Source organism: Lichenostomus cassidix, chromosome 26 (assembly GCF_008360975.1).
Source record: "Lichenostomus cassidix isolate B80296 chromosome 26, HeHo_3.0, whole genome shotgun sequence".
Taxonomy (NCBI): domain Eukaryota; kingdom Metazoa; phylum Chordata; class Aves; order Passeriformes; family Meliphagidae; genus Lichenostomus; species Lichenostomus cassidix.
The window spans coordinates 3,071,233-3,096,933 of NC_139506.1; the positions used below are offsets into that span (position 1 = coordinate 3,071,233).

General features: G+C 50.9%; 1 protein-coding gene across 1 annotated transcript; it reads right to left on the bottom strand.

The window, feature by feature from the left end:
• BLTP3A (bridge-like lipid transfer protein family member 3A) lies at positions 1-25,137 on the bottom strand. The gene is made up of 21 exons (XM_085083102.1): positions 25,010-25,137; positions 13,692-13,854; positions 12,882-12,920; positions 12,325-12,416; positions 11,947-12,136; positions 11,661-11,801; positions 10,975-11,145; positions 10,259-10,436; positions 9,864-9,950; positions 9,563-9,727; positions 8,948-9,090; positions 8,057-8,198; positions 7,431-7,624; positions 5,670-7,207; positions 5,241-5,437; positions 4,616-4,767; positions 4,380-4,527; positions 3,272-3,543; positions 2,835-2,943; positions 2,330-2,445; positions 1-1,920 (listed from the first exon to the last, which is right to left on the bottom strand). The coding sequence occupies exons 1-21, from the start codon at positions 25,051-25,053 to the stop codon at positions 1,795-1,797; spliced, it is 4,407 nt and encodes a 1,468-aa protein (XP_084939228.1). The 5' UTR covers positions 25,054-25,137; the 3' UTR covers positions 1-1,794.
• Between the last annotated feature and the right edge of the window lie 564 nt (positions 25,138-25,701).

The window sequence follows — 25,701 nt, forward strand, 5'->3', positions numbered from 1 at the left end:
GGAGGTTAATGAGTTTAATTCCGCTCGTGGTTCATAGAACCAATAAATGCATCAGTGAAAACAAACTGCAGCAAAGTTCCAATACTGCCTAAAATTCAAGTTCAGGTTTGCACATTCCCCCTGTCCCCTTCCAGGAGCCCTAGGAGCTGCTCCTGGCCCCGTGAGAGGTGCTGAGGCCACGTGCTCTCCCACAGCACCTCTGCTGGGCAGGACTCCCTGGGCTCTCACTGGAACAGAGGAAGAATCCTTAAATAAGAAGCTCCACAAAGTAAACTTTGATATTTATGACCTGTGGGGATCCAGGAGGTTTTGTCCTCCCACGTGTGTGGGTTTTGGGTTACAGTCCTTTTTACTGGGACTTCAAAGCAAAGGAAATGCTTGAATTCTTCAACAAAACCCATTGACTTAAGATGCTGGAGCAAGGAATTTGCTGTAAACAACCTGGCCCCAGCTGTGCTCAGCCTGCACACGTGGGAGGAGCTGTGGGACCTTGCAGGTCAGCACCAGGGCTGAGTAAACCCTTGGCACCCTACTCCTTCCCCTAACGCACACAAAACGTCATGAAAATTTGAAAAAGCAGAAGAGAAACCTCCCATTCTCAAGCAATTAATGAAGAAAAAGCAGGAATACCATGGCATTCCACCTCAGGAAAGCAGTTCTCAGAGCTCTTGCTCCCCACAAGGAGAGGGAGCAGCACAAAGGTTTGGTGAAACAAAATCCAACTTCTGCCTGTGGGCTCTGGGCAGTTCCCAGCAGTGCTCACAGGGAGCTGCTCCACGTGGCTGTGTTCCAGTTTTGCTTTTGGGAACAGGGCTGGCAGGTGGCTCTGGAACATGTCCCATCCCAGGCAACCCCTCAGCCCGGCTGAGAGATTCCGCCCAGTGCTGAAAGCCCCACAGCTCCTTCCTCAGCAGCCATGGCTGCTCCCCCTCCCCAGGGAGGAACTCGGGCACACAGAGCTTTGAGGACAAGGTGCATCCCAAAAAACACCCAGGTCATCTCCTTCTGACACTGAGCCAACTTCCCTCACCCCATTCTTTGATAGTAAACTTAAGGTTTAAACAGTGCCTTGTAAGGGATTAATTCCTTTGTGTTTCTGCACCAATGAAGCCAAACATTGTGGAATTAAGTGGGAAAGAACTGGACTAAGTCTCATACAGTCTATCCATTGCATCCATCTCTACACCAGGAATTACTGGTGGAAAAGGAAATCTGAAGGAATTTCTTTACCATCCTGACCCTGTTCTTGAGGGAATAGTGAGCTGTGTGCCCTCACTCCACAGTGGGAAATCCCATCTCTGTTTCCAGGTGACAACAGCCCTGCTCTCCCAGCAGAGCCCTGACCCTTCCTGCCACTGTCCTGTCACTGCCCAGGTGCTGCAGTGACCACCCTGCTCCTGCTGTGGCCCCAGGAGAGCACAACTGGGCAAGAACACAACAAGGAAGGGTGAAAGCAGCAGAAACCCCAACATGGACCATCTCCAGGTGTCACCATGAAAGGTGGAGGCTGAAAGCCACCCACAGATGAGGATATATGGGGTGTCTCCCCAGCATCTGACCTGGTGTTTGTAGGCTGACCATGCCCTGGCTCAGAGCAGCACTCCCAGGCCAGAGCAAACAAAACTCCTTATTCCTCCCATTTGTCTCAGCCAGGCCTCCCTCCCTCCCTCTCCCCAGTCCTCTGCAGTCCCAGCTGGTTTCAGTCTGGCAGTTGGACCCGTTTGGCAGCAAAAAGACCAAACCTGCCCTGTTGGTGCTGGTGCTGGTCCCCTGTCCCCGGCAGTGCCGGCACCGTCAGAGCTGGAACAGGGGGTTGTATTTCCTGATCTCCTGCAGAAGACGAGCCTTGTCCATGTTGGCTTCTGCCAGGGCCAGTTTCATAGTCTGGAGCTCCCTCTGCAGCTCTGGCACTTGCTTGAGCTACAAGAGACAAGCAGAAAACAAGGCAGGAGTTTTCAAGGTAGACAGTGAGCTGCTCCAAGGAAAACCAAAACAGGAGCTTTTGAGGAGAATTACACAGTGTGACACAACCACACTGACAGAACTTCTCTTTGTGGGAACCTCTCGATTCCTGTTTTTCTTACAAGGAAGTGGATGCAGTGGGGAAGATGGAGCCAATCAGAAAAAAACCCCAACCAAATTCTGAAAGGGAACAAGTGAGTTCATGCTGGGCAAAGTGCCCTCACTCCTCAGAACACTCATAGGACGAGGCACAGGCTGCTCCTCAGGGCACTCCCTTCCTGCAGCTCACCACACCTGCCAAGGACTGCAAACAATGAAGGCAAAAGAAAATTTCCAGCTCTCTGTTGTCCAGACAGCAGTGACTCACCTGCAGCCCACGTGCTCCTGCCGCTGGGGCTGCTGAGACAGACTCTGCTGGGGCCTTCTGCTCCTCAGAGACTGACACAGGTTTTTCCTGTTTTGGTGAATCCTTCCCCTGGGAAGCTGGAAAGCAACAGAACCCACTCAGGAGTGGACATTCGGACAACAGGGCTCTCAGGACAGAAAGAGTAACTTCAGTTAATTTTTGTCCCTTTTTTTTTGTTTTCCCCTCTCTTTTTTAACAGGGAAACAAAATTCTCTTTCCCCTTTTAAAATGGAGAAACTAAAAGGTAGTAATGTATCCGGTGTTTGTGAGTTCAAGGAAACACCAAGTACAAACTCTCACACCAGGGAACAGAGGCAGGGACTGCTCCCACAGCAGGGAACACACACAGGGACTGCTCCCACCCCAGAGGCCATCCTTCCCTGCAGGAACCATCACACCTCAGTCCCAGTCTCCTCCAGCACAGCCTGGGGGTGCAGAGGGACAATAAAACCAGGATGTTGCTGACCTGTGAGATAGAAGACGCCGTCATCCCTGCGCCTCACCACGACGTGATCCATTGCCAAGGTGATGGGGACAGGGCCAGGGGAGGTGGGGTACACCGGGGGGCTGTCATCCTGAAAAAACATGAAGCAGAGAGGGGATGAGCTGCTGTGGCAGCTCTGGAAAGGACTCCCCTTGCCCGCAGCCTCCTCAGGAGCAGCGTTCCTGACTGGCAACACTGCCAGACTCACAGAGGTACCTGCCTTTAGGTACAAGGTGTACAGGTACACCATTCCCTTGTGCTCCTCATTCATCCCTAGGGCAGCTTTTAGAAGCAAAACCAAACAGTTTCAGGAGAAGAGAAGCTCTACAGACACCCCCAGCAATCCCACAGCATCCCTTCCCAATCCTGCAATTGGGAATCTCACAAGCGAGCCCTGCCCTGGGCGGGGAATCTCTCACCTTCAACGTGATTTTGGCATCCACGACCTCTATCTCCATGGGGATCACCTCTGGGATGATTTCATCCTCCAGGAAGGGTCCCAGGCTGGTGAGGCAGGAGGTGCAGAGCTCGGTGGAGCTGCTGTGGAGCAGCATGCGGAGGAAGCCGTTGCGCTCGGCCAGCGGGGAGTGAACGGCTGCACATGGCCCTGACTCCAGGCGCAGGCACACCTCGGGATGGGGCTGCCTGGGCTCAGGGCTCACAGGCTTCTCCACACCTGGATCCCCTAGAGCTGGAGCAGAGAGATCTCACTGCACAACGGGACGCCAGTGATCAGGTATCAACTCAAAATGGGCATCCTGGAAAGCTCATTTCTGTCCAAACACAGCCAAGTGACCTCAGTCTGATGGCATCTCTCACATGAGATAAATCCAAATTTCAAAGGACTAAGAGCCCAAGTCACAGAACTGGCACCAGAGCTGGACCATTTAAGGGCCCAGGTGCATCCCTGTCTCACCACACCCTAAAACTAGCTCCCATTTTACATGTGCAGGAGCTGACCCAGTGCCCCACTCACTCTCCAGAGCTGACTGACCTTTCCTCATCCCTTTGCCCCACCGTGGCCACTGGCAGGACTGGGAAAGGCAGGATCAACAGCCTGGGAACTGCTCACACTTTCACTTCAGGTTTGGGGTTGGAGCTGCTTTTGGTTTTGTGTTACATTTTTCTGGAGGAATGGGGGGTGTGGTTGAGTGGTTTTAGGTTTGGTTTGGGTTTTTTCTAATTCAAATTTAGGGGAAGTCCTGTAGACCGAAAGCATTTTTCTCAGAGCAGGAATAACTTCAGGGTTTCCCTAGATAGCTTTACTCACTCTTTCGATTCATTTCATGCATCCTAGAAGCAATTTAAAAAATCCCCATCAATGGTAAGTAGGCACCACAGAGCCTGACTGTAGGAAACATCTTTCAAGTGCCAGATCTGAACCCTCACACATGAGTTGTGCTCAATCCTAACCACCCCGAACACTGAGGCCACAGTTAATGGAATATTCCCTGAGGGAGGCTGGTATAAAAGCCAGTTCTAACAGTGCAGCTGTAAAAGCAGCTGAGCCCCAGAGCAGTGCCTTACCCACGTAGCCACGCAGGAACTGCCACATCCCGACATTGTTCAGCTGCTCTGGAACCACGGTCATCACTTGAACAGCCACAGACAAATCATCCCCTTGCACCTCCATGGCACAGTTCACATCGTTCATCTTCAGCACCAGGACAGACACCTGCAACAGCCACCAGGAGGTCACTGGTTACAGCAAACACCTCCTTCCAGAACCCCTCAGGGACAGAATCCCAGTGCCAGGGACTGACCAGCTGCAGACTGGGGTCTTCACTCTGGGACGTGGAGCTGTTCACCTCAGGAGACACTCCACCCTCGTCCTCTGCAACCAGGCTGCTTCTGCTGCCTGTGTCATTGTGGGCTGGGGGAAGCTGCCCTGAGGGAAGAGGGTCCAGGCTGGGTTCTGAAATGGAAGTAAAAATAACTTAATTCCTTTTTTTTTTCTGGTTTTGAGAACTCCTGATGTCAGCATCTGCCTGAATCCCTGGCCTCTCTGGAGGTACCATCCTCTGGAGAGCTCTCTCCAGCTCCTCAGATGAGTTTATGCAATGCAGGGTTGAAGTGAAAAGATGTTCAGAGTAACTTATATCCAACCAGCCCTTCCTAAATGCTCTGTACCACTCTCCCCCAGCACATCACAGCCCTACAGCCCTCAGGACACCACTGGGATGTGCAGGTTCACCCCACACCCATTTACACTCCTGATCTCAAAGAAAAGGCACCTAAAAGAGCAGAAAGAGCACAGTGAGGCAACTCCTTAAGACCTTCAAAACCAAGGAGCAGCAAAAGTGATTCCATAGGAACACAGCATGGATGGGTTGCCCTGTTCACCACTGTGAGAGGAGGGTGGGAGAGAGGAAAAGCCAAGGGCTTTACCAGAGTCTGTGAGCATCACGAAGCCATCACTGCCATCACTGTCCACAGACAGCCCATCCTCAGGGCCACTCCCATCCACAGATGTGGTGTCAAAGGAGTGCTGGGATGAGGTCCTCTTCATGGAGAAGAAACGCATCCGGCCACTGCCTGCCCCACCTGGGGTCACTGCTCCCTCCTCTGCTTTGGGCACAGAATCCCTACAAAAAAACCCCAACAAAAACCAGTGATGAAGGCAGGCAGCTGAGCCTGCAGATTATTCAGATTGGATTCAGGATGGACTCTGATCACATGCAAGTCAGACTTCAGCATCCTCAGACCAGCCCCAAGAGATGAAGGTTTAACCCATCTCCAACCCAAACAAAATGGAAAGAAGGGGGGCAGTTTGCCTCTGTTTCCCCATCCTGCAGCCCAGGAGCCCATCCTGCTCACCTGGCCGGGGGCAGGGAGAGCATCCTCTGCATGGTGGAGGTCATCTTGTCCCGGCTCAGGCTCAGGGCATCCTTTGTGAGGGACATGGCCTCCTTGGTGAGGTCCATGGTGGCGTGCAGAGCTTCCTTTGTGGCGTCCTTGGTGATGTGCAGTGCACTGGAGAGCTCCACCTCGATGTTCCGCAGTGGGATGAGCTCTGCCTGGCCATTGAGGGTGACACCTCCTCTGCCTGAGGGCTGTGTGTCCGAGGCTGGGCTGGAAGGGACAGCAGGAGGGCTCTGAGGGTGGCTGCTGGTCTCTGCTGGTTTTTCTGCAACCAGGGCTTCCACAGCTTCGTGTGCTTCCTCTATCAAGCCTTTCTCCTCTGCGCCCTTACCAAGGGGAGCTGCACTCAGAGCTCCATCGCTCGCCGATCTCGGGAGCCTCTCCAGTGAGACACTGGATGTGTCCTGGATGCCACTGTCCTCTGGGAGCTCTGAGGTGCTGCCTAAGCCCTTCTCTGAACTGCTCTCTGATTTCAGCTCCTTCTCTTCAGCTGTCAGCCCCTCCTTGCTGTCTGAAGGAGAGAGCTCGGACTCGATCAGGCTGGTTGTGTCTGAGTCCAGGGATCTGGGTTCCAAGACAGACCCTGGAGCAGGGGTCATGAGCAGGGCCACCTCAGCACTGTGGAACATGACTCCCACACAAGCAGACATGGAATCTAAAGGAGACCCAGTCATTTCCTGGGTATCTTGGGCCAGCTGCTCCTGCAGTGCTTGCAGAACTTCCTTCATCCTGAGCAGCACCAAGTACTGGTAGTGATTGAGCCGAATTTTGACATGGACAGAGGAGGACATGAGCACATGGATATCAGCAGAGGCTTCCAGCTCTTTACTGTCCACTCCATCATCAACTTCATAGTCAGATTCTCCCAAGACATCCATCGTGTCTGGAGCTTTGTAGATATTCTTCAGATCCTGGTCAGTCTTTGACCTTTGACAAACACCACGTTCTCCAGAAAGGTTTTCATTCTTGGAGTGGTTGCTAAAGCTGGCAGAAGGCTTGATTTTCACCTCAGAGGTGGCCAGTTCCTGTCGTTTAGACATCTGAGCTTGCCCCCACCTCTTGGGCAGGCAGGCCCATATGGAAAGGGGAAAAGGGTCAACAAAGCTAAGGGCTCTGCCCTTGGAGCTTTCAGCCCCCTCGAAGCCCAGGGAGAGCTCAGTGAAATTCACAGACCACAGATCCTCAGAGGCAGAGGTTTTGTGAGGCAGCTGGCGAAAGCCTGGCCGCTTCTGTGGCCTGCTATCCACCTCGTAGGCGTGGCGCAGGAACAGGGTGTGCAGGAGGCTGAATCTGTCCTGCGCCCGGGGGAACTCAGCGTAGCTGGAGTGGAAGAACTCAGACCCTGCAAACTGACGGAAGAGGCTCTGCAGGTCCTGGCAGCTGCAGGAGGGAGCGTGGCGGGTGTTGGTGGCTGTCACCTCTGACATGCAAACACACAGAGCCCGTGGCCGGTCCCGGTGGTCTGTGACCTTCTTATCCACAGGGATGCTGAGCTGCAGGGGAAAGAGACATGACAAGAGGTGAGACAGGAATAGCAGATACTTATCCTGGATGAGAACTGCAGCACCAGCTTTGCTGCCCACAAACCAAACAACAGCAGACAGAAGGAAGGCAGCAGATTTGCTTCCTTGTTTTAAACTCCAGCTATGTCCTGGTATCATGCTCCTTTCACAGAGAGAGCTCTAAAGACTGGAAAAGGAAGGAAAGGAATGGTACCTTCAGCCTGAAGCCATCCAGCCGGACATCCACATGCTCATCCCTCTTTCCTGAGTCCTCCAGCTTGTAGATGGCTTTGAACTGCTCCAGGCTGCGATAGAGATCCAGGCAGAAGAGGTTTATCCAGAGCACACTTGGTGTGTCCAGGGTGAGCATCAGGCCGTTCAGCTGCACGTACAGGTTTGGGCATGGAACTAGAAAGGAACAGATTAATGAGAGCAGGAAAGGCCCCTCAGGTGCTCTGCAGCTCTGTGCAGAACCTGCACTGACAGCACCAATGCAGGGGCTTCACCACCCCTGGGAGACACATCTCTGAAGGGGAGCACCCAGAGAAATGAGGTGATCCCATTGAGTGAGCACCCAGAGCACCCCATGGCCCTGCTCCAGTGCTCTCAATAAGGCTGAACCCCAGGAAGTGGGCAGACAGCAGCTGCTGCAATTCCTTCCTGCAAGCACATTGTGCACAAACTCTATCCCACCTTCCCACAGGTAAAAAAAAATAGGATGGCAAACATCAAAAAACTAGAAAACGATGGACAGAGAATATCTAACAGGGTTAACACATCTAAACAATTGACGACTCTTTAAGAAGCTTGTGAAAGAAGGTGCTAACCTTGATGTATTACCTGGAAAGTCCTGATTGTCTGGGAAGTAATATTCTGTGAATTCAATATGGATTGCAGAGACCTGATCAGGGAGTTTGAAGATTTTTCTACTACAAGAAACCAAGGTGGAGGGTTTCTTACTCTGTTGCCCAGCTGTAGAAACCTGGAAACAGAATGGAATGCAGTTGTGAAGAACTCAGACTTGGCAAACCCAAGTGTCCCAGTGACCCCACAGTTACCTGAATTCAATCCACCTCATTTACACATCAAACATACATTGCTTTCAAGCAAAAACATAATTTTCTTCCACTTGCTGATGCTGCCAGCTCCTCTCCTTTGAGGGAATTTAGTTCTTTATGCCTCCTGTCATGCTAGTAAGAGCTGTGACAAGCAGAATTAGGTGACATGAGCAAACAGAACAGAAATCTATTCCAGCTGCCTGCAAGATCAGGGACATGTTGGCAAATTCATCATAGTATCTGGTGCTGCAAAGAGCAAAGCCAGCTCTTGGGTGGATACAGGGCACATGGATGCAGGGCCTGATGCAGGCTAGGGATGCTCTGTCCCAGGGGAGAAAGCCTGAGGTGAGACTTATGCATCCTCTGCCAAAAATCCACATCTTGACTTCTCAAAGGCATAGAATGCTTTACACTGGGCCTGCCTAATGCTTGGTGTGAGCTTAGATAGGAATAGAGGGCAGAAACCCAGGGTTATCCATTTCCCTCTGAACATAAACTATCAGCAGCTCATTCTTGGGTTAAAACTTTTACAGGCAACACCATAACAACATTTAGGTTCCCTGGGCAGCGTTTTGCATGTCATAGGATTTGCATGATTTATTCGAATCATATCTGGTGAAATTTCCTTTTTTAAAGTGCCATTGCCATCTGCAGGCCCTGCTGAGCTCCCTACCTGGTGCACATCCAGGTCATCCACTCTCACCACCACGCAGCTGGAGCGCAGCCGGTGCCAGGGAGGGTGCCGGAGCCGCGGGAGACTCGTGGGAGGAGCTCGGCCCTTCTCTGGGGGGCTCTGCTGGGGGCTCTGGGGAGGCTCTGTGGGGACAGACAGGCAGAACCAGCAGGGTTTTAGTCACCTCCTTTGCACCATTCATGCTGACACCTCTGTGCTCACTGAGCAGAAGTAACAGTCTCAGAATTAACACAGCTGAGCAGGAAAAACACTCAGGACTTTTGAAGGAAGAATGCTGTGAAAGGTGAGTCTGTTCTGTGGCAAGAGAACACATCCTTCAGCCAGGTCTGAAGTATTTAATTTCATCCTTATATACTCACCTATGGAGAAACTCAACAATAATCCAGGAAAGGGATCACTGCAGCCTGTCCATCCTTGCTGCAGTGCTATCCCAGCCACTTTCCTTTCCCATTACATTTATGATTTTTAGCGTGCTGTGCATTCCTGCACCAACAAATCAGCCTGCTCAACTGGGGACAGGCAACTAGAGATACTGCTGGATGGAGCAAAATTGTTACCACCTCCTGCTTCACTGATTTTATCAAATACCATTACCTGGTTTCCTTTTGAAGGGGGAAAGTGGAGTCTTGGCAAACATGGGGTCTGTTTCTTCATAAAACTTCTCCATCTTGCTTTGAAATTCACTGACCAACTTCTTAGCCCACTGTCCCCGAGTCTCCATTGCTTCACTGTACCTCACCCAATGCTTACAGGCATCTCCTGCAGGAAAACAAACATCCAGGCTTTAAAAATGAGGTTTCTTTCTTCCAGTCCAGCCTGCAATCATAGAGCAGGACTGTTCTTTAAACTCCCTTTTTATCCCCCTCCTCAAGTTGTGAGGCCACAGGCTCCCTACCTGCCCTGTGGAAAGGATAATAGTCAAAAGCCATCCTCCTGAAGGTCAGCTGGATGGCACCTCCTAGCATCCCATGCTTCAAAGCACCTGTGGGGAACAGAGCAGAGGAAACCATGGTCAGCTCTGCAATCCGAGCCCTGATCCAGGAGAATTCAGAACCTGTGACTGCCACCACTGACTGACACCATGAACAGGATGAGGGTACCATCTTTAGGAATCTGCACCCAACTCTTGTCCTAAGCAAGGACAATGACTCCAGAATCAACTGGCCAAAAGTTTAAATAGTGAGAACCAGACCTGGAAACTCAAATCCCAAACTGCAAGGCCCCACTGCTTCCCAGCCCCCTTCCAGAGAGAAAATTGCTGCCTCTGCTGCTGTTTTCCTTCCTCCTGACCTGACTCCCTGGCGTGGCTGTCATCACAGATGTGGAGGTCCAGGCGGGAGATGAGGAGGTGGTAGGAGGATTCCTTCATGTCGTGCTTGTCAAAGTACTGCCCGATGCTGGTGGCGTTGGGAGAAGCTCCAAAGGGCTGAGCCCAGGACTGCTGGGCACTGGGAGCAGGTGGGGTGATCTGTGGGAGGGAGACAAGCTTGGTGAGAACTCAGAGAGGGAAAACAGAGAAGTTATAAAGCAATTAACCAACTCATGCAAACTTCCAGTCTGCAAGGCATTCGTTTATAGGAATTGGGATTCCCAAGATCTGAATCCTTTCCTGTGCTCTTATGAGAAAAACCCTTTGTGGCTGTGCCAGCTGCATGCACTTTTCTTGGAAGATGTTTTAAGATTCCTGGGCAAAAACGGCCAGGTATTTCGTATTTCCCATCCCTCCTATGCAACCTCACTGCACTACATGTGCATTCCTGCTTCCCCAGAGCTTCCAACTCCAACAGAAATACTCCTCTTCCCTTACCCTTGACTTGAAAAACATTTTATTGGCAATCAATCCCCCTCCTTTGTTCACTTCATTACCCCACAGCAGCCCACAGACTCTGTGGCACTGACCTGACACCGTGAGTTCCCATCAGGGAAAATGCTGTGAGTATGGGCCAGATGTCACACAAACACAGACTGTCCTTTTCCCTGGCAGATGAACATCCAAGCTCACTCACCTGTACAGACTCTGGTGCCAGGCTTTTCCTCTGCTGAGCAGATTTCTCCATGGCCTCGCTCAGAGACTCAGCGTATTTCATCATTGCTTTCAGCTGAGAGTCTGTCAGCACCCAGAGCAGGTCATCCAGCAGGAACATCAGCTTGGAGGCCACCACGTTGCAATCTTTGGTCTGAAATAGCAAGGAAGGAGTCAGGGACTTCAAAAATTGCCTCTTCATACATAGAGTCATCATAAAACACAGAAGGAGAAAGAAGGGAGGCTGCTCTGAAACTCCTCTGAGAGATGTCATCTGGTGCATGTCCACAGCACCTCCTCTCAGATGGAAAGCAGTCAAGACCACCTCCTCTTTAGGAGACAAATTGCTCACTGTTTAATTTTTTTTTTCCAATCATCACATTTCCACAGAGAGCTAAAAATCAGGCTGCCAGCTTTCAGCTCCCAGTAAGGAGATGACAGCTCTCCTTGGGATGTTCAAATGAATTGAAAAACTCACTCCATCCACGATATCCTCCCCTGGGAAAGAAACTGCTTTGACATTTGGTAAGAACACAGCTGTCTCTGACAGAAAACATGGAGAGATACATCAGTTTGGGCTCAACGTTTTTGAAGAGAGAGAAGAGCTGTTGAGGACTGTGGGAGGAAATATGTATCATCTCCGCAGCAAAGCATGGAGAAGACTCTCACCCTTCTCTTGAGAGAGATCTGGATCCTCCCCTGGTTGGTGATGAGCCTCAGAGGAGTAGTGATAGGATCCTGATCACCATTGTCCGTGGCATCTGCCTCTATCCGCAGGGTCTGCCAGGTGAGCTCCTTGAATGTCAGAACCTGCTCAGGAGGAGAAAAACAGGAAAACGCTGAGATTTTCACAACTTCAAGGATTGGAAAAAAAAAAAAAGAACACTCAGAAGACATGAAATGAAACAAGGAAAAATCATTAATCACATTTTTCTTCTGTGATCCAAGGGCTCACCTCTCCCCTCTGTGGATCCGTGATGCGGGTGAGGCGCAGGTCACTCTGCTGCCAGTTGGGGTTGACACTGTAGCCCTGGAGCTGCCAGAGCTCAAAAGAAGCATGAAAGGCCTTGGAGTGAATCTTGATGGTGATGGAATTGACAACAATAAACATCCCCTCCACGACCTTCTCAGCAAAGCCATATTCACTGCAAAGAGAAGATCCCCCCATGTCATGGCAGACTTGGCAGAGGTGAGGTTCACACAGAGAGGTTTAAGTGCAACACCAGAGGCACTTAAACCTGAGAGCAGGGAGGCCAAGGGTGAATCAAGGAGAACAGGAGCTCCCACACCCCAGCAGGATGTCAGGGAGAAGCTGCAGGGTTTGGAGTCTGACCTTTGTCCAGCAGCAAGAGCGATGGGTGATTGTCCATTGGGTGGCCGAGGCTCCTCACACGTCCTCATCTCCACCTCCACCTTGTCCAGGTACTGCAGAGACACAATGTGGGAGCCATGAGCACCACAACAAGCCTCCAGCTTGGCCCACCAACCCCGGGGTGAGACTCCAGGGCAGGGACAACCAACTCTAGGGTCTCAACACTCCATGTGTTAAAGCTCTCACACCACCAGTGCCAGTGGGTAACCTGAAATCCCAGATGTGGGGAAAACAAACAACAAAAAACAGGCACCAGGTTGCTCTGGACTTCCCTGAGAGCTCCATCCTGCAGTGAAATGGGGATTTCATGGCAGGGCACTCACAGCCAAACAGTGCTCCCTATGTGCTAACGGCCTGGAGGATTCAGGTCCAATGAAAATTTGAGCACTTGATGGTTTCCCTCTCCGGAATTTTTCTCAAGTAGAAGAGATTAAAAAGAGTGAGGAAGAAAAGGAAGAAAAGAAGAAGGAAGGAAGAAGGGAGAAAGGAAAAAAAGAAGACAAAAGAGGCAACATTACCAGGCAGATTGGGTGTGTTTTCAGCTTTGTCCACTGGATCTGAAACAATAAAGTTGAGGTTATCAGAGTGATCTTTGCACTGGAAAGTTTCAGAAACTGCAGAAAACCATCTCAGCCCAAACTCTGAGCCCCATTTCTCTGAGAAATGTCCACAGTGTCTCACTGTATCCAGGTCAAGCAGAGACACAGACCAGGGAAAAGACATTCCAGACACCAGATCTACAAACCCAGCTGAGCTTTTGGATCTCATGTATCATCAGGAGTAATGGATATTCTGCAGGTCAAATTCTGCAATGGGGAACATTCCTGGTCTTTAACAGTTCACAACTAACTGCTGCTGTTACTGGGAGTCAGACAACTCTTTTGTAGACTGAGCACAAACCAAAAAGCTCCATTTTATTTTCATACAGCAACATTCACTCTGCAGTTCTTGTAGGAGGGAGAACAAATGTTTGTTACTAAACTGAGCAGATCTGACTCTAAAAACAGAGCACATCAGATGAGTAAGACAAGCTCATTTTTACTGTCACTTGGCAGAGTAGAATCATATTTCTTTTATAGAAAGTCTCTTTGATGTCCTTAAAACTTTTGAGTTCATGTAATGCAACTGTGGTTAGTACCATGTGCAGTTAAACAATCTGGCAGCTTGTAGCAAGTAAAAAAACCCAATTTTTTGCTCTAAAAAGCACAAGGAGGAAGAATTTGTAAGAGTTCGGTGTGCAAAGTGCAAACCCACGGATAGTCTCAGCAATTCTGCCTGTAAAGGGATAACTTTATCCATTTAAAGTTGGATTAACTTTAAATGCTCACCCTGATGGAGGCCTTGTTGCAGTAGACCCGGGTGATGGCGAGCCAGGTGGGCAGCTCCAGCACATTCTGCAGCACCTCCTCATCCAGCTCCAGGTTGGTCAGCTGCCCCTGACCTTTCAGCGTGCTCAGGTTGATTTTGTCTGGGGAGAGGTTCTTGGTAAACCTACAAGAGAAGAGAGAGGAGACTTGAAAAACAGCCCCCAGCAAAGCTGCTGAAACTGCAGGAGCATTTCAGAGTTATTTTAATACCAGTCTGTTTGCTGTTTTGTTAAACTCTTTCTGACATTTTTAAACCCAAGGCAAGTTGGTTGCTCCAGAAAAAAAAAATCTCTATGCTTTGACATTTGGAGGACTTTTTTGTTTTAAACTAAATTCAGGTTTGAGAAACTGAAAATTCCTTCTAAAGCTCTGGATCCTGGAAACCAGCAAAACTGCCCTAGGACAAAACCAAAGAAGACCAAAGCCAAACTCCAACAGCTCAGCAGTTTTACTCCCCTCAGAATTGCCATGTCAGCAGGGAAAAGTTTAATTCTCTAGATTCTTTTCACCCAGGAAAGCAAAGGATCATTAATGACTGACTTTTGTGGCTGTCTCATTTAAACACCACCCTTGCAGCCCAGCTTGCTCTCTGCTCAGCAGGGCCAAGCAGCAACTCTCCTCCCTAGAGACTGCCCCAGCTCCCTCCTCTGCTTTCTCTGCCTGAAATTCCTCCTCCCCAGGGCTGCCCGTGTTCCACCTCCCCTGTGTGCCCAAGATTTCAGTATTGTGGGTGAAACACTTGCAGCAGGACTGCTCAAGAGCAGAGGATCCTGGTGTCAAAGCCTGACTACACTAAAACCAGAGTGGCCCCTAAGGAACCAGAAGAGCCAGTTCAGAGGGCAGCAGATCACAGAGGCTGTACAAGTGTTAGCAACACTTCTCCATGTCAGAGAATCTTTCTGTGCCAGCAGAACTTCTCCTGTCCCCATCAAACCTCACCCCTGTGCAGAAGGAGCTGCCACCACAGGAGCAGGGAGCTGCACTCCAATGTCACTGCATTCAAACTTGAAGAGTTCCTGGCAGACAACTTTCCCACCACTGAATCCAGGGCTTATTTCTCACATTCCTCCATGCCAGTGCTAATTCTCATTCTGTACAGTGGTCCAGAAAGCAGGATGGAAAGAAAGCCCCTATTGTCAGCATAAGCAGGAGCAGGCTCCCAGTCACACGCTGCTCTGCTTGCTCCATCCTGCACCCACAGTGTGAGGACTGCTCTGGGAGAGGCAGGAGGGGCTTCTGGAGCAGCCACAGCTCAAGGAGGAGAGGAGAAACCGGAGCCACACTGCTGGGGTGCAGCTGCTGCAGGAGCTCGGGGTGTAGCACAAACCTGGCTGAAGCACTGGAGCAGCAGCTGAGCCATCAGCCCTGTGCTTCCGGGGGCAAAAGGGCTTTTCCAAAGCAAACATTTTGTCGGGAGAGAAAGGCTGACAGATGTTGAGCTGTTGGTGTCAACACTGCGCTAGTGATGCAGTGCTGCTGGAACAAGAGGGCAGCACACAGCTGAGAGTTTACCCACTGCTGCTCTTCCCCCCTGCAGACAGTTCCTGTGCCCTGCTGTCCCCTCCCTGCCCTGAGCCAAAGGGACACGCTGGCAGCTCAGACCAAGTTTACATCACACCTGCCAGCACCTCAGGCTGACACATTCCCTCCAAACTCGTCACTCCCTTTAAACAGAAGCTTCTTGTTTAAGCACGCCCAGGGAGGTGTCTGAGGTCAACACAGCTTCTCAGCATCTGCACCAAGAAACTGAAAATTCCAGAGGGTGTCCCAGCAGCTGCTCCACTGGCAGTGAGCACTGAGAATCCAGATGATTTGGGCCTGGAGTCCTGTTGTGAGCACCCACAATCCCAGACATGGCTGAAAATCAGAGCAAACACATTCAGAAGCAATACAGAAGCACCCTTGTGTTGCATCAGAGAACCAGCCCTGCTGAAAGCTGATGTCACCGTGTCCACTTGGGATTGGATGCTAAGAATAAACCAAACACAACCTGGACAGGTAAATGCAAAGCACTTAAGCTCCCAGGCTGGTGTGGGCAGTGATCAGCTCACACTGGCCAAGCTTTCTCACACCTGCACTGAAGGATCATCCCTGGGCTCGAAGCCTCATCCCAGGATAAGCATGCTCAGAGGGGAAGCTGCTTTCAGCTGGTAATGCAGAGGAAAAGTACAAGTGCTGCCCATAATTCTACACTGGCAAGTCTCTAAAGGGGGAGAATGATGTCTAAGCTTTTTATTTATTTCTCCTGTATTTGTAGCTTTGTAGATTGCTAATGCATGGATGTAGCTCCAGTACTTTTCCTACCCTTTTCCCCTAGATTTTAGAACAATAAGCTGACCTTCTAAACACATTCCTGAAATATTGTTTAGTCTTATTCCAAGTAGGGGACCTACAGTAAGACATAGTAAGAAGTGGGGCAGAGAAGCCCTTGGACCAACTCCAAAGGGCTGACCCAGGAATGGGTCACTGGGGCAACTGAATCTCCTATTGGATGTACCTGTTAGATATCCTAATTAATTAACCTTAGGAAATTGTAGAAATTCCATTCTGGGTGTGCCCATCACCACCAGGACACCTGGAAGCTTCCAAGTAAAGGTCTGCTTTTTACTTTACCATCCTAACACTGTTGCAAGGGGTTTTTCTCTTTTGATTATAGGCAACAAAAGCACATATCTGACCCAGGGCATCACTTTCATTCAGTGTGTAGGTGTATCAAAAATACCAGCACAGCATGGAAGAACCAAAGCTGTGAAACAGGACACTGTGCAGAGTGAGGTATGAAACTCGATCCAGCCAAACCAAACAACCCTTTATCACCATCTCCAGGGAAAGGCAGCAGAGATCCTGCTGAGCAGGTACCAAACCCACCCCCAGTGCTACCAGAGTCCACACAAGAAGCATTCTAGATGCACCAAAATGTGCCATTCCACCCCCAAAGCAGAGCTCACAGACACCACCCATGATGGGACAACAGAAGCTGCATGTTCTGGAAAAATACATCTCAAATGTAAACAAATTCTTTCTTTTAAACCACAGCCTAAAATTCCTAGGGTATGTTATCTGTTGTCAAACCTTGCTTCCAGCTGGTGCTCCCTACAGGAATCCCAGACCTTCCACTGGAATAAACTCCACATTTGAGCCACTTTACCACCCACACGTCAGACAGGGCTTACAGGAGGCCTCAGGTGAGAGTTTCTGAGAACACAGAGTTCCCAGGTGCCAGGTCTCTGCTGTTTCCAGAGAGGAACTGCTTTGGTCAGTGCCAGGGGAGGAAGAGCAGCAAGAGCAGAATGTCAGATGTTTGCTGGCAGGCTCTCTCCATTCACACTCACCCACAGCAACGTCCTTGGCAGCATGGGCTGCTGGCTTCGGGAAAACTGAATGAAAATGGTGGCTATTGGGAAAACTGACACGGGAGGATGTTTGCCCTTTTTTTTTTTTTGCAGTTCCAACAGAAGTCAAGAAGTGCTGAGCCAGTAAACTCACAGGGCAGCACTCCTTTTGAGCCTGCTGGGATTACCCTGACAAAAGTCAACCCTGAAAATCTATTTGCTCCATCATCAGCTTGAATATATATCAAAACATGATGTCACTGCTGAAAACAACTGCCCAGTTCCTCAGCCTGCATATCCAGAGGCCACAAACTCACTGATTGCAAGAGGGAGTTTGGGTAAATCTGACCACTGGCCCAAAGCCAGGCTAGAATCATAAATAAATTTATGTTCACATTTGTAGCTGTCTCGCCACACTGTCTCCAACTGAGCAAATGCATGGATAGATAATGTCAGAAGACATCTGAAATCATAAAATTTCTCCTCAGAGCCCTGTCTCATTACCCTGCTGCCAAATGGATGAAGAACCCTCTTCTCAAATACTCAAGATTTTCTGCCTCAGCCTTCTCCCTGCAGTTCCCCAGCCATCACTGGCTGTTGCACCCAGTCACCACCCCCAGCTCCACATGAGCATTTCTATTAATACCTTTGTCACTATGGCTATTATATGGGAGAGTTGTATGTATTATATGGAGCTGTACTCCAGTGACCTTGATTTTGCTTAATGACAAGCAAAATCTCTTGGCAGAAGAACTTGTGACACCAGCCACAGCTGCAGGGAGCAGCTGGAAAGTCCCTCCAAACCAAGGTAGGGCAGGGAGGGGGAACTGGTCAGCTCAGGGGGAAACCAGCCAAGCTTTCTGCCTCCACAAGGGTCACAGTGAAGGAAGAGAGGAGGATTTTCTGCTTTGATTTGGAATACAAATATGTATTTTAAGCAACTATGACAAGAATTGGACATGGGAAAAAAAACCCCAACAACTGTATTCTGACCAATGCAGATTTGCTCCTTCCTGAAAGTCTTTTCAAGTCTTGCCTAGTCTGGTTTTGAACAGGGCATTCAGTGGGATTTCCATCTTCATTGGGAAGACCTTCTATAACCCAAAAATTTCTGTGATGTGACATTTCACCTCAAATTGAAACCTCATATCTCAAGAGCCAAAGAGCACGTTTACTAGAACAAAAGGTTCACCACTGCTAAAAGGAAAGGTCAGTGACTTTCCAAATTAGGGCTACTCTCAAGGAAGGCAGCAGCAGAGGCTTTAAGTGCAACACACATGACTGAGGATGAACTTAAAAACAATTTTGGAGGAAATAAAACTGGGCAAGTGATCAAAACTTCTGTAAAAAGGGAAAAAATAGCTGCCTCGAAGACGCACAGGAAGAACTAAAAGCTTTTTCAGGAAGAAAAGCCATTTTATCTCCTCGAACTTCCAGTGTAAGCAGGGACCACTCTGAGAGTGGGCACAGAGCTGCTCTGCAGACAGAGGTAGAGCTGCAGAGGAGGAAGAGAAACTCGCTGAATTAGCAGAGGATGGGACTAATTATTGCACAGTGTGAGATGGAGTTGGTATCACACCCACTTAGCACAAAGCCATTTGGAGTTTAAGGGAATCCGATCAACACCAAACTGCCCAATTGTTCAGAGGACAGAAAGCACCACAGTTACAACCATCTCATAATGTGTGTACAGCTCTGTGCACCCTAGATATCCTGGGAGGCAGTAACACCTTCCCAAGGGGACAATCAGCCTGATAAACTCACCCTGCTTGGGTTACAGGGCAAGCAGTTTCCACGTAACGTGGTACCTACCAGCCAGTCCCACGCTCCTTATCAGGGTGGATTTAGGCACAACTGGTGTCCCTGAACACACACACCACTGCTGGTGGCTTTCCATTATCAGCTTTCTGTTTTTCCAGGCTTCAACTGAATGAAAGGCTGGGCCTCCCAACCACCCGAAGCCAAACACAAAACATCCTGATGAGTAATCAGTTGTCTTGGCTCCGCGTTACCTCCTGCAATACAACAAGGCTAAGGGGAAAAGGCTTAGGAATTAAATTCAGAGTTAAACCTACGGGGGAAAATCAGCATTTCCAAGCAGATTAGGCACGAGACTGAACCATTACACAAAGCAGGACTCCAGCTCACTCCTCCCTGAAAGCTGCAGCCTCCTTTCACCCCAAGGACACCTTCTTGTCCCAACAAATATTTCTCTACAGCATTCTGAATGCTGAGAGGCTCCTTGCTCCACACCCACCAGCACCTCTGGGTACTGGGAGCCCTGGAAAGTAAACCAGGAACTCATCTGAGAGGAGGCCAGGTCTCTGCCAGGGGCTGAACACCTCGCTGAGGAGCTGCTTTGCTATTTCCAGCTCCTCAGCTGGACACTCAGTGAAGTTTAAATGCCAGTTGCCCCATGCTCCCAAATCCGGAATGTAAACCCTCAGCACCTGCCAGGGAACTTCCCATGTCTAGTCCTCAAGCAAATAACAGATGAAAGAAAACTAGAAGAAACCCAATACAAGCACTGGTGCAAGGCTCCCCTTCTTCATTCTGCAATCTGATCTGCATTTTTATTTCCAATGTGCAGAAAAGAACAGGTTGTTGTTTAATTCTGATTCAACTGAGCACCTGCAGGAGAGGCAAGGGTTCAGGGAGTCCAGGAGAAATAAGAAACCCTTGAACAGTGCCTTTCCTTAGGGGAGGCTGAAGGGCTCTGGAGAGGTTCCACAAGGTCAGTGCAAGGCTCTGCAAACCCAGAGCTGCACTGAGGGAGCTCCAGCCACATTTTCATCCTGAGCTGCTGAAGTACAATTTACCTCTGCTGCAACAAGAGCCTGTTTAGCATTCCAGAAACAGCACACACAGATCTTGGGCTGAGGAGAGGTGGTTGGAAACACCTTGCACCCAGCAGCTGACACATGCTCCATGAAACCATCCACTTGGTTCTCCCAGCAAAGTGTAGCACAGCAACCATGCCTTTAGAAGGGAAGACTTTAGCCTCTGTGAAGGGAAAATGTCTGTGTCCACTCCCTGTCTTGAATAAAAAGTGGCAGATGTGTGTTAACTTTACCTGTAACACACTGGGGTTCCACCTCACCATCAAGAATTCCTCACTATTAAAATTTTTAGGTGTAAAAGAAGCCATCAAAATGTACTAGGAAAACAAGAAATTTCCAAATGAAAACATGGAGTAAAGGGTTTACATGCAGCTTCACATGCTTTGCTGGGCACAGCGTGTAAGAACTGAGACCAGCTCGTCACCAGGGGTTTGGTGCTGCACCAGCAGCAGCTGCTGGGACCTGACAGAGCTTCCTCCTCATAAACTGCCTCATAAAGTCCTGCCACAAACTGCTTCATGCTCTGGATGCACCCTGGGCACTGGGGCACCAAAGGAACCATTAGCTGACTGAACTGAGGGGAGCATGACGCTGTGCAGACAGAAAAATAACGGTTTTTATCAGTGTTTAACAGCTGGCAGCTCTGTGGTTTCATGTACTTCCCATTGCTGCAACAGCTATTTTAGGCAAATGATCATCTTAGAGATCATCACAGAAATTTCCCTGATCACCAAAGGAGGATATTAAAGCAGCTAAAGCCAAAATGGCAAAGTTGGTCAGAGGTCTTGCTGCCTAAATCACTCGGGAATTTGTAGCTTCCTCAGGCCATTCCCAGACGCAGTTTCTTTGCTTTCCTCTTTACCCACCTCGCTCGCTAAATTGCTCCCAGGTAATTTATAATCAAGGTCAGGAAACTGGGAGAAGCCTGAAGGGTTGGTAGTAAGCAGATCTCTGTTATTGGTGGCAGCTTTTCCTGACTCCAAGGGTGTCCCAGAGCCCTCAGGAGCTGCATGTGCCATCCTGTGACTGCAGCAAGGGCACAGCTGCAGCACAGTGCTCGAGCATGCAGCGATGCTGCAAAACACTTCAGGGCAAGGGAGAGGCAAACAGAGCAGGAATTCAGGCTCTGTTCTCTTACAGCAGTGCCCAGACTGCAGCATTTGGGCAAGAAATGTAAGCTGAGGGTTAAAAGCACTCTTTTGACTCAGGGAATTCCCCACGCTTCTGTGCTGGGCAAAGGCGTAGCTGGTGACATGGCCTGACTTGCCTGGTACAAGCCACAGAGCCCATTCCAATGATTCCTGAATGGTACAGACCAAGTCCCATCTTCTTGGCTGAAGAACTGCTCCTGTCTCATCTGCCCACCTTTTCTGATGAGAGGAATGGGTTCCCTCGAGACAGCACATCTCATTTCTGCCATCCTGACCCCAGGGAACCTCTCACCGCCTGGCAGAACAATTACAACCACAATGGCCTTTCTCTGCCCTGCCTTAGCATGAATGCAAATCTCCGATGGTGGGGATGGACAGGGAGCAGGCAAGAAGTCACAGACCTGAGCATGGAGGCCCAGACAGCTCCAAGACCAACTGCAGAACAGGCAGGACTCACACCCAACGCAGTGCTGGGTCTGGGAGCCAGCTCTCAGCTCTCTGTGTTGGCACAGAAGCAGCACAACTGCATGGAAGGGATAATGCCAAAGGCATCTTTAGGGCCAGGAAGGGATTCCGAGATCCTCACATCCAAGTTAGGAAACAGCAGCCCCCACGAGCCCACGCGCTCCCAGCTCAGCACAGGCTGCCACACCCACGTGTCCTGCTGCTAAACGGGTCTAGAACAAACTAAAGCTGCACCATGAGCCTTCCTGATCACCCAAGCACCTGCTGCAAGGCCTGGGTGCAGCTGCAAATGAAAGAGGGCAGGAGTCAAGGCAGCCTCGCCTGGAAAAAGGGATGGAAGTCCTAATCCCTGGAAATAGAGAGGGGGAGCTTCACTCAGGTGCTGCACCATTTATGAGGAGCTACACATGCTGTTTCTCCAGGCTGAGGACCTGACCTGCCCTGATAAGCACCTCAGCGCTACACCCTGCACGTGCCACTCTGCTGCTCTGTCCTCAAAGATCTTTTTAAATTCTGTTGTCTAAACCTCATCTTACTTACCTGAAAAGGTGGCTCCATCCTGTGCCGAGAACAGTTTGCCAAATCCACAACCTGCCACCCCCTCATTTCTGTGCTGCACATCTGTTACACATCTGCCTCGACTGGCGACACATGCTCTGCACTCTCCTCTGCAAACAGGTCTCGTTTTCCACACAGCTTTTCCTCTATGGTACTACCTCTGCTGTTGTTAACTCCTCTCTCATTTCTCCTCTGCTCCCTTTTCACCCTATTTTCAGAGATTCCCAAAGTTACTCCTCAGCAGCAGCTCTCCGGGGCTCCTGTCACAGTGAGACACATTTGTGGTCTCCTTGCCCTGTGTTCAGACCTGCCCCAAACCCCAGCCCAGCTGCTCCTCTGCTGACACCAGCTTTTATTTCTTCCCAGCGGGACTGCATGTTGCATTTCCTCTGGAAGCCATGTCCTGTGTGCCTGTTACTCCACAAGCTCACAAGCTTCAACACGTGTCCCAGAAGAAAACGTCACCAAGCAGCTGTTACAGGCAGCAGGGGATAAACCTCTCCTATGAAATTAAATAAAAGCCATTTTGGCAAGGATTTCCACTGCAGTGCTGAGAACTCAAATCCCAAAGTGGCACATGAAGTTGGGTTTGTGGATAAACAGGGCCTTTGTCACACCCTGAGAACACGGATCTGCTGCAGCTATGCTAACACTAGTTTAAAAATAAAAAGACAATGAGACGAAGCTACTTTCAAACAAGGCCAGGAAGAGGCAAAGACAGCTCGCTGATTTTATTTCAAAGCATTAGATGTGCTTCCATGAATAATTACAGGCTGGAGAACACAGCCATGCTCAGAGCCAGCAGTAGGTGCCCAGGCAGCTCTCAGGGAGCCCCTGATGCTGGGATCCAAACCCTCCCCAGCACTGCAGCCCTGTGCCTGCCTGGAAGCAGCAAGAACTGAAACCACCTAATCTGTTTGCTTTCCCAAGCTATATATAGGACAAAGGAGTGAAAGGCACAGATGGCGAAAGCTCCGCAAGTTTTTAGGTTCTCCTGCTCTAGGAATTTAAGCTGCTGAAGCTCAACGCAAGGCTGAGCCTTCTAAAATACCTTCACAACTGGACAAAGCCCAGCTGTACCAATCCCTGCCGTGACCACTGCAGCCACCCTGTCACACATGTGACATGGGATCACAGGAATAGTCAGGTGAAACATCTCATTCACATTTCCCTGATCCAGCTGTCTCTCCTGACTGCTTCCTTGCAAAATTCCTCATGGAAGAGGGATAAAAACACACCCCCGTGCAGACACAACATAAAGAACGAGGAATTACTTCATATGCAAATGTGAGCAGAAAATAAAGGCAGATTAATGATTCAGTAGCAAAGTTCTTCCAGGAAAACGAGTGTGGCTGGAAGAAAACCCACAAGGAGGGTGAAGATGAGGTATTTGGAGGAAACAAAACCGAAACAAAAAGACGTAATCTTTTTTATACACCATTAAACTGGATTCAAATTGTGTTTCTGCAAAACATCCACAATCCTCTTACAAGTGAGGGGCAGGATCAGATAATCACCCAAACGACAAAGTGCAGCTAGTAGGAACACAGGCAGAGATGCTGAATGTTTTGGAACTCTTTGTTCTCCTTGGAAATGTCCAAAGGAGACACAGATGAACACTAAGAAGTGGTCCAGTCAGAGGGAAAAAGAGGCACTTTGGGCAGGAACATGATGTAAGTGTAAGGCAGGGGAGATGGAAAAGCAAAATTAAGCAAAACCACCGGAAAATTTGTATTTATGTAAAGAAAGAGATCTGTCCATGAGCACAACACTCACAGGAGCAGCACCCAGGGATAAAGCCCAGCTCTGTCCCATCCTCCATTAAGAACTGCTCTCACTCCATGGTATAAAATACTTCAATACCTCCTGACCAGGAGGTTGAATCCGTACTGAGCACAACACAGCTGTGTGAGGTGAATGAGACAGAAAGCTCAGATGCTTGGGATGTCAAGTCTAGCAGAGATCCACATCAGGTCCAGCAGAAATCCATTTAAACCAATGCTCAGAGCAGCTCCAGCAGCAGATCCATCATCCCTCATTCGGGACAGTGCAGAGAGAGCTGGAGCATGGAGCAACTGGTGACTGCAAGACAGACCCTGCCCTGCCTGCCCAGGGTGTGTGGGGATGGTCTGGAGCTCGGGACACTCCCGGGATCCACCTCAGAGGTCTGGGATTCGTGGATCACACCAGCGCTGACCCCACGCTGCCCAAACAGGTCACTTCATGCCCCTCACTCTGCACCTGAGCGTGTCCAGGAGCAGGGCTGGAAAGGACCTGCTCAGGGAGCACAGAGGACAGAGCTGTGCCCTGCCCTGCACCCTCACAGATACTGCACCTTCCTGCTCGCCATCCTCTGACCCCGCAGCCAGGAGTTAACACAGCTCTTTCCTCGGGCAGGGAAACTGAGGCACCGCTATGTCCCGAGGCCCGCCCCGAGCAGGGCAGAGCAGAGCATTTCCCGGCAAAGCCTCACGCACCGAGCACCCGCTCCTCCTCAGCACCTTTATGAACTTCACTGAAAATGACGGAATACAGCGCTAACACCTCCCAGGGCCGGTGTCACCCCGCGGCTGGTCATGTTCCCCTCAGGCCTCAGAACTTCCACTGCGCTGCCCGCGGCCCAGGGCCGGCACCGGCACCGGGACACCGACAGCGGGGCACTCCGAGTGCTCTGGGCCGCTCCCGGCAGGCCCGGCCCGCTGCCCCCGGACCCCACAGCCCCCCGGACACCCTCCGGCCCCCGGACAGTCCCCCCGGGCCGGCGGCTCCACAGCCGAACGCGCCCGCAGCCCCCCGGGCCCGGCGGCTCCCCAGCGGCGCTGCCCGGCTGTCCCCAAACCCTCAGGGCCGAGCCCACCGCAGCCCCCCGGGAGCAGCAGGAGGATAGGGAGGAGAATGAGGCCGAGAAGGACGAAGAGGAGCGGGAGGCTCACCGGGAGAGGTGCTTCAGGATCTGCTTCTTGATGATGCCCGCCATGCCGGGCCGGCGGGTCAGGCCCGCGGGCGGCGGGACCCCATCGCGTACCGCCCGCTCCGCACCGCCCGCCCCTTCCCTTCTTCCCTTCCCGCACCGCCCGCCCCTTCGCTGCCCGCACCGCCCCCTGCCTGAACCGCACCGCACCGCCGCAGCCGCGCTCCGGGCCTGTGCGGGGACGGGGCGGCAGCACTGACCCCCTGGACCCTCCCCAGGATGTCCGGGGACCCGCTCCGGGACCCCTCCTGGAGCTCACTCCAGCACCAACTCAGGACCCCCAGCAAGCCACCCCGGGATCCTCCAGGACTCCCCTCCCATGGGTTCCAGGGACCACCCCGGGACCCCCCGCTGGAGCACACTCCAGGACCAACACGAGATTTCACCCCCGGACCCCCAGGGATCTGCCCCAGGATCCTCCAGGACCACTCCAGAGCCCCAGGGACCTGCCCCAGGATCCTCCAGGACCACTCCAGACCCCCAGGGATCTGCCCCAGGATCCTCCAGGACCACTCCAGAGCCCCAGGGACCTGCCCCAGGATCCTCCAGGACCACCCCAGACCATCCCGGACTTGCCCCAGGATCCTTCAGGACCCTATTTCCAGGGGCTCCCCCGGGACCCCCATCAGCCCTGAACTTCCCTCACTGCTCCCC

What these genes read in the sequence shown, in the direction of transcription:
- BLTP3A (XM_085083102.1), bottom strand. Translation starts at nt 25,053, where the DNA reads ATGGCGGGCATCATCAAGAAGCAGATCCTGAAGCACCTCTCCCG. An exon ending in TGGCACCAGAGTCTGTACAG is followed by an intron (nt 10,437 to 10,974) that starts GTGAGTGAGCTT and finishes TCCCTCCCACAG; the next exon opens with ATCACCCCACCTGCTCCCAG. An exon ending in TGGATGGCTTCAGGCTGAAG is followed by an intron (nt 7,208 to 7,430) that starts GTACCATTCCTT and finishes TTTCCCCTGCAG; the next exon opens with CTCAGCATCCCTGTGGATAA.